The sequence below is a fragment of the Balaenoptera physalus genome (genome assembly GCF_965194825.1).
Source record: "Balaenoptera physalus genome assembly, chromosome: 1".
Classification (NCBI taxonomy): Eukaryota; Metazoa; Chordata; class Mammalia; order Artiodactyla; family Balaenopteridae; genus Balaenoptera; species Balaenoptera physalus.
In genome coordinates this window covers 80,202,098-80,217,198 of record NC_138882.1, presented here as the reverse complement: position 1 = coordinate 80,217,198, position 15,101 = coordinate 80,202,098, and the positions used below count along the sequence as shown (strand labels likewise).

General features: G+C 38.6%; 2 protein-coding genes and 1 pseudogene across 3 annotated transcripts in view; 2 read left to right on the top strand and 1 right to left on the bottom strand.

Moving 5' to 3' along the window:
* FCER1A (Fc epsilon receptor Ia) overlaps positions 1-15,100 on the top strand; it is a 32,306-nt gene extending 17,206 nt beyond the window's left edge. Inside the window, exons 3-6 of the mRNA XM_082427080.1 lie at positions 215-235; positions 6,587-6,841; positions 8,353-8,610; positions 10,087-15,100. Coding sequence (XP_082283206.1) covers positions 215-235; positions 6,587-6,841; positions 8,353-8,610; positions 10,087-10,286 — 734 coding nt within the window. The 3' untranslated portion in view covers positions 10,287-15,100. The remainder of the gene's footprint in view (positions 1-214; positions 236-6,586; positions 6,842-8,352; positions 8,611-10,086) is intronic.
* Positions 1-15,101, top strand: part of LOC309643660 (olfactory receptor 10J1-like) — a 460,112-nt pseudogene that overhangs the window by 403,764 nt on the left and 41,247 nt on the right. The window lies entirely within an intron of this gene.
* Positions 14,572-15,101, bottom strand: part of LOC309644233 (olfactory receptor 10J3-like) — a 130,183-nt gene continuing 129,653 nt past the window's right edge. The window contains exon 3 of the mRNA XM_082427894.1: positions 14,572-14,596. The gene's annotated coding sequence lies outside the window, so the exon portion shown is untranslated. The remainder of the gene's footprint in view (positions 14,597-15,101) is intronic.

Below are 15,101 nucleotides of genomic sequence, written 5' to 3'. Positions count from 1 at the left end.
TGAAAGTCTGGTCCTTACTATCATGCTGGCATCTTCCAGAGGGCAAGGGAGGAAAGACAGAAGGTCCTTCTTTCCCTGAGTCAGATTCCTGGAAAGATGGTTGGCCCTTAAAACTTCGTGGATGTAGACCTCATCACCATTTCCAGATCCCAGTCTTTAGGTGTCCAGAAGGCTGGGGATAGACACTAACGTATCCTCTCTGGACTTTTTGCAGCTCCAGATGGCATATCAGCAGGTGAGTCCTCTGTCCTTGTTCCCTCAGCATTTCAATGTGTCTGGGACTTGCCCTCCCTTCACTCTTTCCCTTCATCCCATCATCTATTTTCTAATGATTATTAATCTGCTCTTTCCTGTCCAACCCACTTCCACCTTGCATAATCTTCCTTTTTTCCCCCATTCAAAAGTTTCCCACATGCCACTTCATTCTCTCAAGTCACCCTTTCCTCTTTAATGCCAACAATCATGTCTGTTGAGCATCTAAGTGTCTCAGCCACTCCTCCAGCCACTATCATGTAAACTCGTTCAATCCTTTTTTTTAATTTATTTTTTAATACAGCAGTTTCTTATTAGTTATCTATTTTATACATATTAGTGTATATATGTCAACCCCAATCTCTCAATTCATCCTACAACCCCCCCCCCGCTTTCCCCGCTTTGTGTCCATACGTTTGTTCTCTACATCTGTGTCTCTATTTCTGCCTTGCAAACCAGTTCATCTGTACCATTTTTCTAGATTCCAGATATATGCGTTCATATACGATATTTGTTTTTCTCTTTCTGACTTACTCACTCTGTATGACAGTCTCTAGGTCCATCCACATCTCTACAAATGGCCCAACTTTGCTCCTTTTTATGGCTGAGTAATATTCCAATGTATATATGTACCACATCTTCATTATCCATTCGTCTGTCAGTGGGCATTTAGGTTGCTTCCATGACCTGGCTATTGTAAATAGTGCTGCAATGAACATTGGGGGTGCATGTGTCTTTTTGAATTATGGTTTTCTCTGGGTATATGTCCAGTAGTGGGATTGCTGGGTCATATGGTAATTCTATTTTTAGTTTATTAGGGAACCTCCATACTGTTCCCCATAGTGGCTGTATCAATCTACATTCCCACTGACAGTGAAAGAGGGCTCCCTTTTCTCCACACCCTCTCCAGCATTTGTTGTTTGTAGATTTTCTGATGATGCTCAATCTAACTGGTGTGAGTTGATACCTCATTGTAGTTTTGATTTGCATTTCTCTAATAATTAGTGATGTTGAGCATCTTTTCATGTGCTTCTTGGCCATCTGTATGTCTTCTTTGGAGAAATGTCTATTTAGGTCTTCTGCCCATTTTTTGATTGGGTTGTTTTTTTGTTTTTTTTTTAATATTGAGTTGCATGAGCTGTTTATATATTTTGGAGATTAATCCTTTGTCCGTTGATTCGTTTGCAAATATTTTCTCCCATTCTGAGGGTTGTCTTTTCATCTTGTTTATAGTTTCCTTTGCTGTGCAAAAGCTTTTAAGTTTCATTAGGTCCCATTTATTCATTTTTGTTTTTATTTCCATTACTCTAGGATGTGGATCAAAAAAGATCTTGCTATGATTTATGTAAAAGAGTGTTCTTCCTATGTTTTCCTCTAAGAGTTTTATAGTGTCCAGTCTTACATGTAGGTCTTTAATCCATTTTGAGTTTATTTTTGTGTATGGTGTTAGGGAGTGTTCTAATTTCATTCTTTTACATGTAGCTGTCCAGTTCTCCCAGCAACACTTATTGAAGAGACTGTCTTTTCTCCATTGTATATCCTTGCCTCCTTTGTCATAGATTAGTTAACCATAGGTGTGTGGGTTTATCTCTGGGCTTTCTATCCTGTTCCATTGATCTATATTTCTGTTTTGTGCCAGTACCATATTGTCTCAATTACTGTAGCTTTGTAGTATAGTCTGAAGTCAGGGAGCCTGATTCCTCCAGCTCCGTTTTTATTTCTCAAGATTGCTTTGGCTATTGAGGGTCTTTTGTGTCTCCATACAAATTTTAAGATTTTTTTGTTTTAGTTCCGTAAAAAATGCCATTGGTAATTTGATAGGGATTGCATTGGATCTGTAGATTGCTTTGGGTAGTATAGTCATTTTCACAATATTGATTCTTCCAATCCAAGAACATGGTATATCTCTCCATCTGTTTGTATCATCTATGATTTCTTTCATCAGTGTTTTATAGTTTTCTGCATACAGGTCTTTTGTCTCCTTAGGAAGGTTTATTCCTATGTATTTTATTCTTTTTGTTGCAATGGTGAATGGGATTGTTTCCTTAATTTCTCTTTCTGATCTTTCATTTTTAGTGTATAGGACTGCAAGAGATTTCTGCTCATTAATTTTGTATCCTGCAACTTTACCAAATTCATTGTTCAGCTCTAGTAGTTTTCTGGTGGCATCTTTAGGATTCTCTATGTATAGTATCATGTTATCTGCAAACAATGACAGTTTTACTTCTTTTCCAATTTGTATTCCTTTTACTTCTTTTTCTTCTCTGATTGCCATGACTAGGACTTCCAAAACTATGTTGAATAAGAGTGGCGAGAGTGGATATCCTTGTCTCGTTCCTGATCTTAGAGGAAATGCTGTCACTTTTTTCACCATTGAGAATGATGTTTGCTGTTGGTTTGTTGTATATGGCCTTTATTATGTTCAGGTTGGTTACCCCGTGCCCACTTTCTGGAGAGTTTTTATCATAAATCGGTGTTGAATTATGTCAAAAGCCTTTTCTGCATCTATTGAGATGATCGTATGTTTTTCATTCTTCAATTTGTTAATATGGTGTATCACACTGATTGATTTGCATATATTGAAGAACCCTTGCATCCCTGGGATAAGTCCCACTTGATCATGGTGTATGATCTTTTTAAAGTGTTGTTGGATTCTGTTTGCTAGTATTTTGTTGAGGATTTTTGCATCTATATTCATCAGTGATATTGGTCTGTAATTTTCTTTTTTTGTGGTATCTTTGTCTGGTTTTGGTATCAGGATGATGGTGGCCTTGTAAAATGAGTTTGGGAGTGTTCCTTCCTCTGCAATTTTTTGGAAGAGTTTGAGGAGGATGGGTGTTAGCTCTTCTCTAAATGTTTGATAGAATTCAGCTGTGAAGCCATCTGGTCCTGGACTTTTGTTTGTTGGAAGATTTTAAATCAGTTTCAATTTCATTACTTGTGATTGGCCTGTTCATATTTTCTATTTCTTCCTGGTTCAATCTTGGAAGGTTAAACCTTTCTAAGAATTTGTCCATTTCTTCTAGGTTGTCCATTTTTTTGGCATAGAGTTGCTTGTAGTAGTATCTTATGATGCTTTGTATTTCTGCAGTGTCCGTTGTAACTTCTCCTTTTCATTTCTAATTTTATTGACTTGAGTCCTCTCCCTCTTTTACTTGATGAGTCTGGCTAAAGGTTTATCAATTTTGTTTGTCTTCTCAAAGAACCAGCTTTTAGTTTTACTGATCTTTGCTGTTGTTTTCTTTCCAATCCATTTATTTCTGCTCTGATCTTTATAATTTCTTTCCTCCTGCTAACTTGGGGGTTTTGTTTTTTTCTTTCCTTAGATCCTTTAAGTGTAAGGTTAAATTGTTTATTTGAGATTTTTCTTGTTTCTTGAGGTAGGATTGTATTGCTATAAACTTCCCTCTTAGGACTGCTTTTGCTGCATCCCATAGGTTTTGGATCGTCATGTTTTCATTGTCATATCTCTCTAGGTATTTTTTGATTTCCTCTTTGATTTCTTCAGTGATCTCTTGGTTATTTAGTAACGTAGTGTTTAGCCTCCATGTGTTTGTGTTTTTCACATTTTTTCCCCTGTAATTCATTTCTAATATCATAGCACTGTGGTTGGAAAGATGCTTGATATGGTTTCCATTTTCTTTAATTTACCAAGGTTTGATTTGTGACCCAAGAGGTGATCTATCCTGGAGAATGTGCCGTGAGCACTTGAGAAGAAAGTGTAATCTGCTCTTTTAGGGTGGAGTGTCCTATAAATGTCAATTAAATCTATCTGGCCTATTGTGTCATTTTAAGCTTGTGTTTCCTTATTAATTTTCTGTTCGGATAATCTGTTCATTGGTGTGAGGTGTTAAAGTTCTCCACTATTTTTGTGTTACTGTTGATTTCCTCTTTTATAGCTGTTAACATCTGCCTTATTTATTGAGGTGCTCCTATGTTGTTTGAATATATAATTGTTATATCTTCTTCTTGGATTGATCCCTTGATCATTATGTAGTGTCCTTCCTTATCTCTTGTAATATTCTTTATTTTAAAGTCTATTTTATCTGATATGAGTATTGCTACTCCAGCTTTCTTATGACTTCCATTTGCTTGGAGTATCTTTTTCCATCTCCTCACTTGCAGTCTGTATGTGTCCCTAGGTCTGAAGTGGGTCTCTTGTAGGCAGCATATATATGGGTCTTCTTTTTGTATCCATTCAGCAAGCCTGTGTCTTTTGGTTGGAGCATTTAATCCATTCACATTTAAGGTAATTATTGATATGTATGTACCTATGACCATTTTCTTAATTGTTTTGGGTTTGTTTTTGTAGGTCCTTTTCTTGTCTTGTGTTTCCCACTTAGAGAAGTTCCTTTAGCATTTGTTGTAAAGCTGGTTTGGTGGTGCTGAATTCTCTTAGCTTTTGCTTGTCTGTAAAGCTTTTGATTTCTCCATCGGATCTGAATGAGATCCTTGATGGGTAGAGTAATCTTGGTTATAGATTCTTCCTTTTCAACACTTTAAATATATCATGCCACTCGCTTCTGGCTTGTAGAGTTTCTGCTGAGAAATCAGCTGTTAACCTTATGGGAGTTCCCTTTTATGTTATTTGCCGTTTTTCCCTTGTTGCTTTTAATAATTTTACTTTTTCTTTAATTTTTGTCAATTTGATTACTATATGTCTTGGTGTGTTTCTCCTTGGGTTTATTCTGCCTGGGACTCTCTGCGCTTCCTGGACTTGGGTGGCTATTTCCTTTCCCATGTTAAGGAAGTTTTCAACTATAATCTCTTCAAGTATTTTCTCGGGTCCTTTTTCTCTCTTTTCTCCTTCTGGGACCCTTATAATGAGGATGTTGGTGCATTTAATGTTGTCCCAGAAGTCTCTTAGGCTGTCTTCACTTATTTTCATTCTTTTTTCTTTATTCTATTCCACAGCAGTGAATTCCACCATCCTGTCTTCAGGTCACTTATCCATTCTTCTGCTTCAGTTATTCTGCTATTGATTCCTTCTGGTGTATTTTTCATTTCAGTTATTATATTGTTGATCTCTGTTTGGTTGTTCTTTAATTCTTCTAGGTGTTTGTTCTTTAATTCTTCTAGGTCTTTGTTAAACATTTCCTGTATCTTCTTGATCTTTGCCTCCATTCTTTTTCTGAGGTCCTGGATCATTTTCACTATCATTACTCTGAATTCTTTTTCTGGAAGGTTGCCTATCTCCACTTCATTAGTTTTTTTTCTGGGGTTTTATCTTGTTCCTTCATCTGGTAAATAGTCCTCTGCCTTTTCATTTTGTCTATCTTTCTGTGAATGTGGTTTTTGTTCCACAGGCTGCAGGATTGTAGTTCTTCTTGCTTCTGCTCTGCTTGTGTTGGAGGGTCTCCTGCAGGGGGCTGGGGAGGGGGGGTGGATGGTGGCTGTGTCTCACCACAGGGACAAGGACACTGGCAGCAGAAGTTCTGGGATGCACTCCTTGGCATGAGCCCTCCCAGCATCCACCATTAACCCCACCAAAGAACCTGTAGTCCTCGTTCATTTCTTACACCATCATCGCTATTATTATTATTGCCATTTTATAATTGAGGATGCTGAAACTCAGATTAAGTGATTTGCTGGAGGTTACACAGCTAACAAAGGACTGGATTGTAACATAAGTCCCTTGAATCCAAGTCTTTCAGCAGCATCATCTCTTCCTCATCACCACCTGGCTGCTTCTGAAGTTTCTGTTCAAATTTGTACCACATCTCTTTGTCCCTGAAAGCCTTTTAAGACTGATCCTCTTGGTGCTTCTCACTACCATCCAGAATTGACATATATTTTTAATTCCATATTCACTCACAATTAAATAGTCATAAAAATTTAAAGCTGGGAGAGATCATGTATTTCATCTAGTCCAATACCTTAATTCATCCATTATTCACTCATTCATCAACTCAATAAATATTTAATGAACACTTACTATGTAATAGTCACTGTGCTGAGTTATGGTTGAACATCACAGACATAATCTCTGCCTGAAGAGACTGCAGCCTTCATTTACAGATATTGGAACTGAAATCTAGAGAATTAGAGGGATCTATCCTACATCACATAGTAAATTTGCTTGTTTGTTTTTGAATATCCTGCATTTGTGTCTTATGTTTCTCCTTAGGTTGGGAGCTTTGTGGGGCCACAACACCCTTTTCTCCTTCCTTTAATCCTAGGAATCAGGGCAGTTTCTTATTACCAATGGTATAAGTAAGGGTAGACTGGTCATTGATTGTCTGACTATTGGTATGTCTGTACTTTGGAGGCTGTACAGTTTTCAATGATATTTTCCCCCTTCTATATCTCTTTCCACAATCTGCTCTTCTCAAAGCCATCTGGAAATCTAAGGTATCCTTGAATCCCCCATGGAACAGAGTATTTAGGGGAGAGAATGTGACTCTTACATGTAGAAGGAACAATTCCCTTGAAGATGACTCCACTTTGTGGACCCACAACAAAAACCCTTTGGAAGTAAAAACTTCACGTTGGGACATCGTGAATGCAAGCATCCAGGACAATGGGGAATATAGATGCCAAAACAAAGGAGTTATCATGAGTGAACCTGTGTACCTAGATGTCATCAGTGGTAAGTTCCAGGGTTATGGAAATATCAGTTCTCTCATGTGAGGAATGGCCCATCTGAAGATGGGGAGAAAGCAAGTTATTCCAAGGCTTAGGGCACCAAGGTGGGACTCAGGGTCTCTCACCAGACCTGTCCATCTCTCTTCTTCTACCTCTGCTCCTTCTGTCTGCCATTCTGCCTTCTTTCAAGATTCTGGCAATCTCCCAGTGTTACTCCTCTACTCTATTTCACTTCTGACTATCTTTTCTACATAGGTGCAGATGCATGTTTTATGGTCAAATGGCATGTTGGATATGTGAACATTGCAAAGAGCTATATATGTTAAATAGGATCAAAAGATTGATTTAAAGATTTGCTCTGCAATTTCCATGTATCACAACCTGAATATTAAGTTGCAATCTTCATTTTGAAAGATCTCTCTGTACATTCCTCATGTCCTCTGCTTTTACTTCAGAACAAATCTTATGTTTGCTTCATCTTTATCACTCTCCTACTGTCAACAATTAGTGCAGCATGTTCAGGCACATGTGGGTTAGTTCGTAAATGTTGAATGAACAAAGCAATCATTTTATTTGCATGGCTAGCTCATTGTTATATTTTGCTTTATATTTTTAAATAAAAAATATTTTAAAGCATAAACATACTTTGTATTTTTCTCTAGTAAAAAGAGATGTTTCAACAGCTGCATACAAATTCCAAATAGAAACTAAAGCAGTGTAAAATATCTTCTTTATTTCTTTGGAGTAGATTCTAGAAAAGTTCTCAAAAATTGCTCCTAAATAAAATATGCTTGTGCAACCTAGCCACATTTCCACTGAAGAGTCTCCTTTGGTGAATACTTTTCAGTTCTTAAAATGACATTAGCCATGCAAACTGACTCATATTTTACTGACTCATTGACAAACGTTGGTTGAGAAACTACCAACTCCTAAGTATTGTGTTAGGCACTGGAAATACGATGTAAGGAACAGACATGCCTCAGACCTCTGAAGTATAGAGCCCAATGAGGAAAAGGACATCCAATCAGTAATTACACAAATAACTAATTAAAAGTGTGATACATGTTCTGAAGAAGTCAGAGGCTAACTGTGACTAATAGAACTGGGAAGCACCTATAAGGTTAGAGAGGACAAAACAGACACTCTCCTAGGCTAAGACTCCCCAGGCAGAGTAGGTTTATTTTCCCATTAGTGACTAAATGCAACAATGGAGTTGAGTGGGATAATGGGTTTCAGACCTTCTACGGGTGGGCTCATTAGAAAGGTCAGCGATGTTGTGGTCCCATAATTACTTTTCAGGAGGAGAGAGGATTTATCAATAGAGGAGACAGGCTGTAAGCATTATTTTGTGTTTCCTTTTTATTGACCTTATGAGCCAAGAAATGGGTTAATGATAAAAGTTTCTGACACACACTCTCTGCATGACATCTTTTATCTATTTTTTTAATTTTATTTTTATTTATTATTAATTTTATCTATCATTGTTGAATAAATGGCATAACAAATGCTCTTCAGACTGGCTGCTCCTTCAGGCCTCTGCTGAGATGGTGTTGGAGGGTGAGCACCTCTTCCTCAGGTGCCATGGCTGGAGGAATCTGAATGTCTACAAGGTGACTTACTTCAAGAATGACAAAGCCCTTAAGTACTGGTATGAGAACCACAACATCTCCATTACCAACGCCACAACAGGGGACAGTGGCACCTATTACTGCATGGGCACAATTCAGCGGATACGCTATACTTCTAATCACCTCATCATTAAAATTAAAAAAGGTAAGTTGGTGAAGGAAAAGGAAGGAGTCCATAGCAGGGGAAAGGAGAAAGAATATTTGAGCCTAAAGTGATAGCAGCTGTAGAATGGGGGCCGCTGTGATTCCTTGGAAAGTCTATTAGACTTGCAATGAGGGCACCAGGGGTAGAGTGTATCCCTCAGTCTGTCTTAGATTCCTTACTTGTTCAATGGCAACAGTGATACCTGCTCACATTGAATTTTTATAAATATTAAATGTAATATTTGTGAAATGGATTGTTAAATACTAGCCAAGCAAAGTCATCTGTTGCTCCTGGGGAGAAACTTATATTTATCAAATTGAAAGAGAGTTTCAAAGTTGAAGGAACAAAGGCTATAAAGAGCTTGAAGAGTCTATTCTAGCCTAGGAGGGATGGGAAAGGAAACCAACAAGTCAATAGGTTGTGTGCCTGTGAATTAGGAGATGAGAGAGAGGGCTTGATGAGGAAAGAATAGGCAGGTGGGCTGACTCTCTAGCCAATGAAAAAGGCTACTCTTTCCAAACTTCATATAAAAAAGTGAGCCTTTGAAATATTTGTCTTGCAATGAAGAAATCAGACTTTTGATTGGTGGACTTTGCCCATGTTAATATCTTAAAAAGCATGAGACCAGAAACCAGAATTAAGCTCTAATGGTTGCTCTCTGTTAACTAATTTGAGACCTGTTATTTTATTGTTGCTGGGCTTCTAGTACCCTTATTTGTAAACTAAAGGATTTGGACTAGACTCCACTAGAATCACTTGGGGAACTAAAAAAAAAAAAGAAAAAAAATTGGTGTCTGCATATCATCCCTTGAGATTCTGATTTAATTGGTTTGGAATGAGGCCTAGGCATCAGCATTTAAAATCTCTTTCAGGTAATGGTAATATGCAGCCAGTGCTGAGAGCCATCAGTCTAAGTGATCTGTAAGTAATTTCTGGCTGTAATGTTCTAGGGTTCTATAATTCTAGAGCAATCACAAAAAATCAGTACTTTGCAAATAGGGTAACGGAATCACAAAACAGTGGAATTGGAAGGCAACTTAAATATGATCTAGTCCAATATCTTCATTTCACCCAACAGACATGCAATAAATGATGACTGATTGATTGATTGATTGAGAAATAAGGCACTGGTGACCCTCTGCCCTCATTCTGTCTCCTTTCCACCTCTGAATCATATGTGGATGTTGGTCTTGTCAGCTCCAAGGAAGTGGCCATCTTTCCTATGACCCTTCCCCTTGGGCATACTGGCTAGACAAACCATTAGACAGGGGCTGTGGGGGAAATACTCAGGACTCCCTAGGGCTCCAGGGAGCACAGACTGAGGAACCCAAACTCATGAGTGTTTTCTCTCTCCTCCTGGATGCCATATCATGCTAGAAAATGAAAGACCATGTTGGGTCCTTCTCTTAGGGAGGATGACACCCTTAAACTCATTTTTCAGTTTCTAATATGAGTTATGTTTCTTGTTGCATCTAGATTCCACTCCAGCTCCCCAAAGCAAATATTTCTGGCTACAATTTCTTATCCCATTGTTGGTGAAGATTCTGTTTGTTGTGGACACATGGTTGTTTATCTCGACCCAGCAGCAGTTCACATTTCTCTTGAAGATTAAGAGAATCAGGAAAGGCAACAGACTTATGGACCCACAGCCCAGACCAGAACCCCCAAAGAACTGATGTTACTGCTCAAGAAACATCTGCAATGGCAATTTCTTTCTGGCATTAGCAATTGTTTCTTAATGGTTAAACACAGCTCACAAGGTACCAAGTGCTCAAGGCTTTACAGAACTGCTTCATTAAACCAATCAAAACTGGTCAAGTGACATGTAATAGTAAGTGCTCAATAAACATCAATTAAATAAGTAAAAGAATGAATAGATTCATTTATTAGTATTAAAAGAGACATACAACTTGAATAAAAGAAGTATGAAACCACGTAACATGACGTTCCTAAGTATTTGAGGCTTGCTAATTTCTTTTCTGCTTCTAGAGGCAAGAACCATGAAGTTCTAGATTAGAAATGTTCTCTCTTCTAATGTTCTCTCCATTGTAAGTCTGAGCTAGGAATGAGAAGACATGGTAGGATACTGATGAAGTTGATCATTTTTATGCTCTCTCTTCAACTTAGTATCATATGAACTTCTAGTTCTTGGCAGAACCTGGGGCAGGCTTGAGCCGTAGGTCTCTGGGGATGAGGCTCAGTCTAAGATTTCCCTGTGATTGTTTCACTCCTCTAATATCTCCCCAATTTAAATCTTGTATACCCTCTTGCAACACCTGAATTAAGCATCTCAGAGAAATTCTAGCAAATAATAATCATAACTCTCACTCTGAAAACAGTCCAGGACTGAATAAGATTTCAGACAAAGACACAATCTTTGATCTCCCACCCACACCCCACCTCTGCTTATGGAGACAGTTATAGTGGGGGCCTGGGGAAAGCATCAGGGAGGAGAGGCAACATACTATCAGTGCTGACCAAGAGTTCACAACAGGCAACAGACGATCAGAGGACCTTTAGTTTACCTGTGTTTTCGAACAATTGATAACGTAACATAAGGAAGAAGTGAACTAGGGGGCAAATTTGTAAATATCCATGAGACTGACAAGGCCCATTTTCTCTGAAGGATGTTTGGGGCCATAAAGCAGAGAATAATTATTAAAGCTTTTTTAAAAAATATATAGGTATTTGGTGTTGAGGTGGGGTAAATTTTCCCCTTGACCTCTCTTGAGTTTTTGTGGCTGAACTAATAATAAAATCTACACAAAACAAATTAGCAAGAGAAAAAGTAATACTTTTTAATTCATGTGCACAGAGGTCTCATAGAAATGGGACCTAAAAAGTGGTCAAAGCAGGCAGCTTTTATACTTTTTAGACAAAGAAATAATACACTTGAGAGGAATTGACAGGACAAAGAAGCTTAGGTTTGGGGTGCTCAATTCGTGAAGAATCTAAACAGAGTTTGGGCTTGAGGTGGTAAATAAAATAAGTAACAAGGTTTGTTTATATAGGCTTCTAAGCCCTGAATTCCCTCTCTCTGGCAATAAGGGTGTCCTTCTACCTCCAGATGCAAGGAGTATACCTCTCATGTGCGAGATTTATTTCCTACTTTCAGGAAGACAGAAATATATATGGAAAATGAAAAAATAGTAGGATATATCCTTTTTCATATTCTTTTCCATTATGGTTTATCACAGGATATCGAATATAGTTCCCTGGGCTATACAGTAGGACCTTGTTGTTTATCCATTCTATATATAATAGTTTGCATCTGCTAATCCCAAACTCCCAATCCATCCATCCCTGATTCTTAAGTAACTTTAATTCAAAATAATCGATATGTCATTGTGGCATATTTAGGGGCAGCCCACCCTGAGTCCCAACACTGGTATGAACCTCCTTAACACTGTCCCTTTTTTAAAAATCATTTCAGAGAGACAGGAAATGACCAGATTCTCAGGGAACGGCCTTGGTACTTGGCTTTGTGTAAAGAAGCCTGATGAGTGGAGAAGAGATTTTTCCTGCAACCATAGGCCAGGAAAAGTCCCTACAGGAAGCTCCTTGGTGTTGTTCCTGGACACTTCCCTACCTTTAAGGAAAGACAGGAGGTCTGTTAGATGTTACAGCCTTGAGACCACAGTCTTACAGAACATTCATTAACAACATCTTGCCTCACAGTGTTTTACACACAGTTATGCATCAGGCTAGACAGCAAGTTACTTACTCCTTTATATGGTCTGAGGCCAAGTGACCCGGAGTTAAGAATTGAGAGAGACTGAACATGGATAGAAAGTCGAGGCTTTATAAGCTTCAGATACATCTTCTGAGGGATTTTCTGAGTCTCTGAGTGACTTTTACCTCTATTTTCACATTTTCACATTTTCACTTTACCTCCAATTCACTTTTACCTCCATTTTCATCCTCACTCCCACCTTGCAAGGGCTGTGGACAGAGCACAGACCTGGAAGTTCGAGCTGTTGTTAATCAGCTATGTGACTGGGGCAAGTTCTTGCCAGTCTCTGAGATTCCATTTCTTCTTTGCAACAAGGGGCGTTTGGACTAGGTGGTCTCTAAGCTCCCTTTGAGCCCATTTTGTCCTTCATTACGTGGGAACCCAGTTCTATGTGGTGACCTCCCAGCACAAAGGCTCAGAACACATTCCCAAAAAAAGCTCCAGTGTGAATTTCTCCTTCATCCTCTACACACTGGTCTCTCCCTTCATTGTGCTCTCCCATGTATCTAAATTTCAGGTTCATATCAGACTTATGTCTACCATTTATTTCCACCTTTTTTCTTCCTGATATTCATACATCTGTTCCATAGGGAATGTGGAACACACAGTGAGGTCTTGAGTATTTTGTGGACCCCCAAAATATGGCATTTATAAAGGTGTTTTTTATTTTAATATACATAAAGTCTATCTGTGCCAGAGAGGAAGTATGGATGTTATACAAATGATTAGAATAGAAATAATTCACCCCAGCTTCACCCTTGGGGTTTCCTCTGTTACCTCCAATATCTTACCACATTGGTCTAGGCCAGTCCATAGAGCAAATTTCTTTCCCATGATTGCTGTTCCAAATTGTCTGCTACAAAATGTCACAAACTCCCAATAATTAGCATTGGTTTTTGGAAATCAAGTTGGTAGCTCCCTACTAGTGGCCAATGGAAGACAAATTTCCTTGGCTACCTCAAGAGTGGAAACTCGGACAAAAGATACACCTTGTATTTTGGGAAATTGAGTACTTGAAGAAGAGCTCTGCTCTTTCTCTCTTCTCATTAAATGGGAAATGGGACAACAAGAGCATCTCCTTGAAGTCAGAGATGGAAGCTTTATGCTGAGAATGGCAGAGGTACTCGCCAGCCTGGGTGCCCAGAGAAACTCAGAGAGTAGTATTGTCTCCCTGCCTTAAGTTGTCTACCCAGCCATGGACAGTTAGTTACCAAGCCAAAGTCCCTATCTGGTGCCTTATCAGTAACTGACACTGGTCATCAGACCTTTACCTAACAGCTTTATCTAGACTAAGCAGAACACAACGCAAAAAAAAAAAAAAAAAAAAAAAAATTTAACTGTTTTTTGGCTATCCTTGGCTATCCTAACAGAAATAAACTGACTCTATCTTTTCTAGAAATCTGGTCACAAAGGCAAAGATATCTTTTATCTCTGGTCAGATAGCACACGTCAGTGTTTCTTGGCAAAGCTAGACATGTTAACTTGACTTAGAAGATTTGTTAATTTCCACTGGCTTGTCCTATCCTCAGCACCCAGCTAACTTCATGACACTCTTACAAGTGAAATCTTGCCTCTGCAGCGTCACCCCATGGGATCAGCTGGATTCTGGAGACTGCAAGAACTGGGTTTGAAACTCAGGTTATACCTGTTCTTCAGTATAGAAAGCCAGAGTGGAGTGGAAGGATGAGGGAGAGAGGACCTGGGCATACGCCTTCACCTTCTGTGATGCTCAAACACGAACTGCTGTTTTTTAACTCAGGTTTTAAGTTGGGAGTATCTAAGAAGAAATTTCTGAAGATTAACCTCTGACAGCTTAGGAACTTACTGGAAAATTTTTTCATTAAGTCAAGCTTCAGATTTCTGCTCATTAATAAATAATTTCAGAAGTTGTAGTTAAAGTGCTTACATTTATAACACTATTTCAAAGATTTAGGTCTACCCTGCAAAAGGAACTATGATTTTGCTTGGCTTCTTCCAGCCTCCATCCTCTTTCACTCCTGCATTGGAGATATGAAAAGCATTGAACTGTTCAGCATGCTCTCCTTTCCAAATTGGAGTTTTCTCACCTAGGCATCTTGGGACTATGGACAACCCACCTCTGTGTGCTAGTAGCTGATGATTGTTTGCTTTCCCACATTTGTACTCCTCATTTCCAGGAACGGTCAGTTAGGGCAGTTCTATCCACTTGGAGAGTGTTGGGTTTGTTTGTTTGTTTGTTTGTTTGTTTGTTTGGCCTTCTGAAGAGTCCTCAGGCTGTGATGAGATATTAGTAAGCAGCAAAAACAGATTACAAGAAAACCTTCAACGTCCACAGAAAAGGACATGCATGTGTCTCCACACTTATTTGTTACAATTTTGCATAAATTACTCACACACCCTTAACAACAACAGAGGTTTTTCTGAGGTGATTTCCAAACACTTTGTTCATTAGCTTTTTAGAACCTTGATGGATTTTGTGCTTTACTGGAGTTGTATAACCCAATATATTCTCAGGGCATATGTAGATGTGTGCATGGGTGTGTAGCAGAACATAGGTATGAGTGACCCAGGCAGGTAAATCTTTCCCCTCTATTATTAAGTGTATGCTAAGTCATTTTCTATCCTCTCTAAAGGAGGGCACAGAGAACCATGACTAGATCAAATGGAAGCCTCCAGTTTTAGCACCCAATTCAATTTAGTCTATTCTTCTTGATCCCATACTTAAAGGTATTATTGATAGAGCATTAAAATTAATACATATTTACAAAATGAAAGAAAA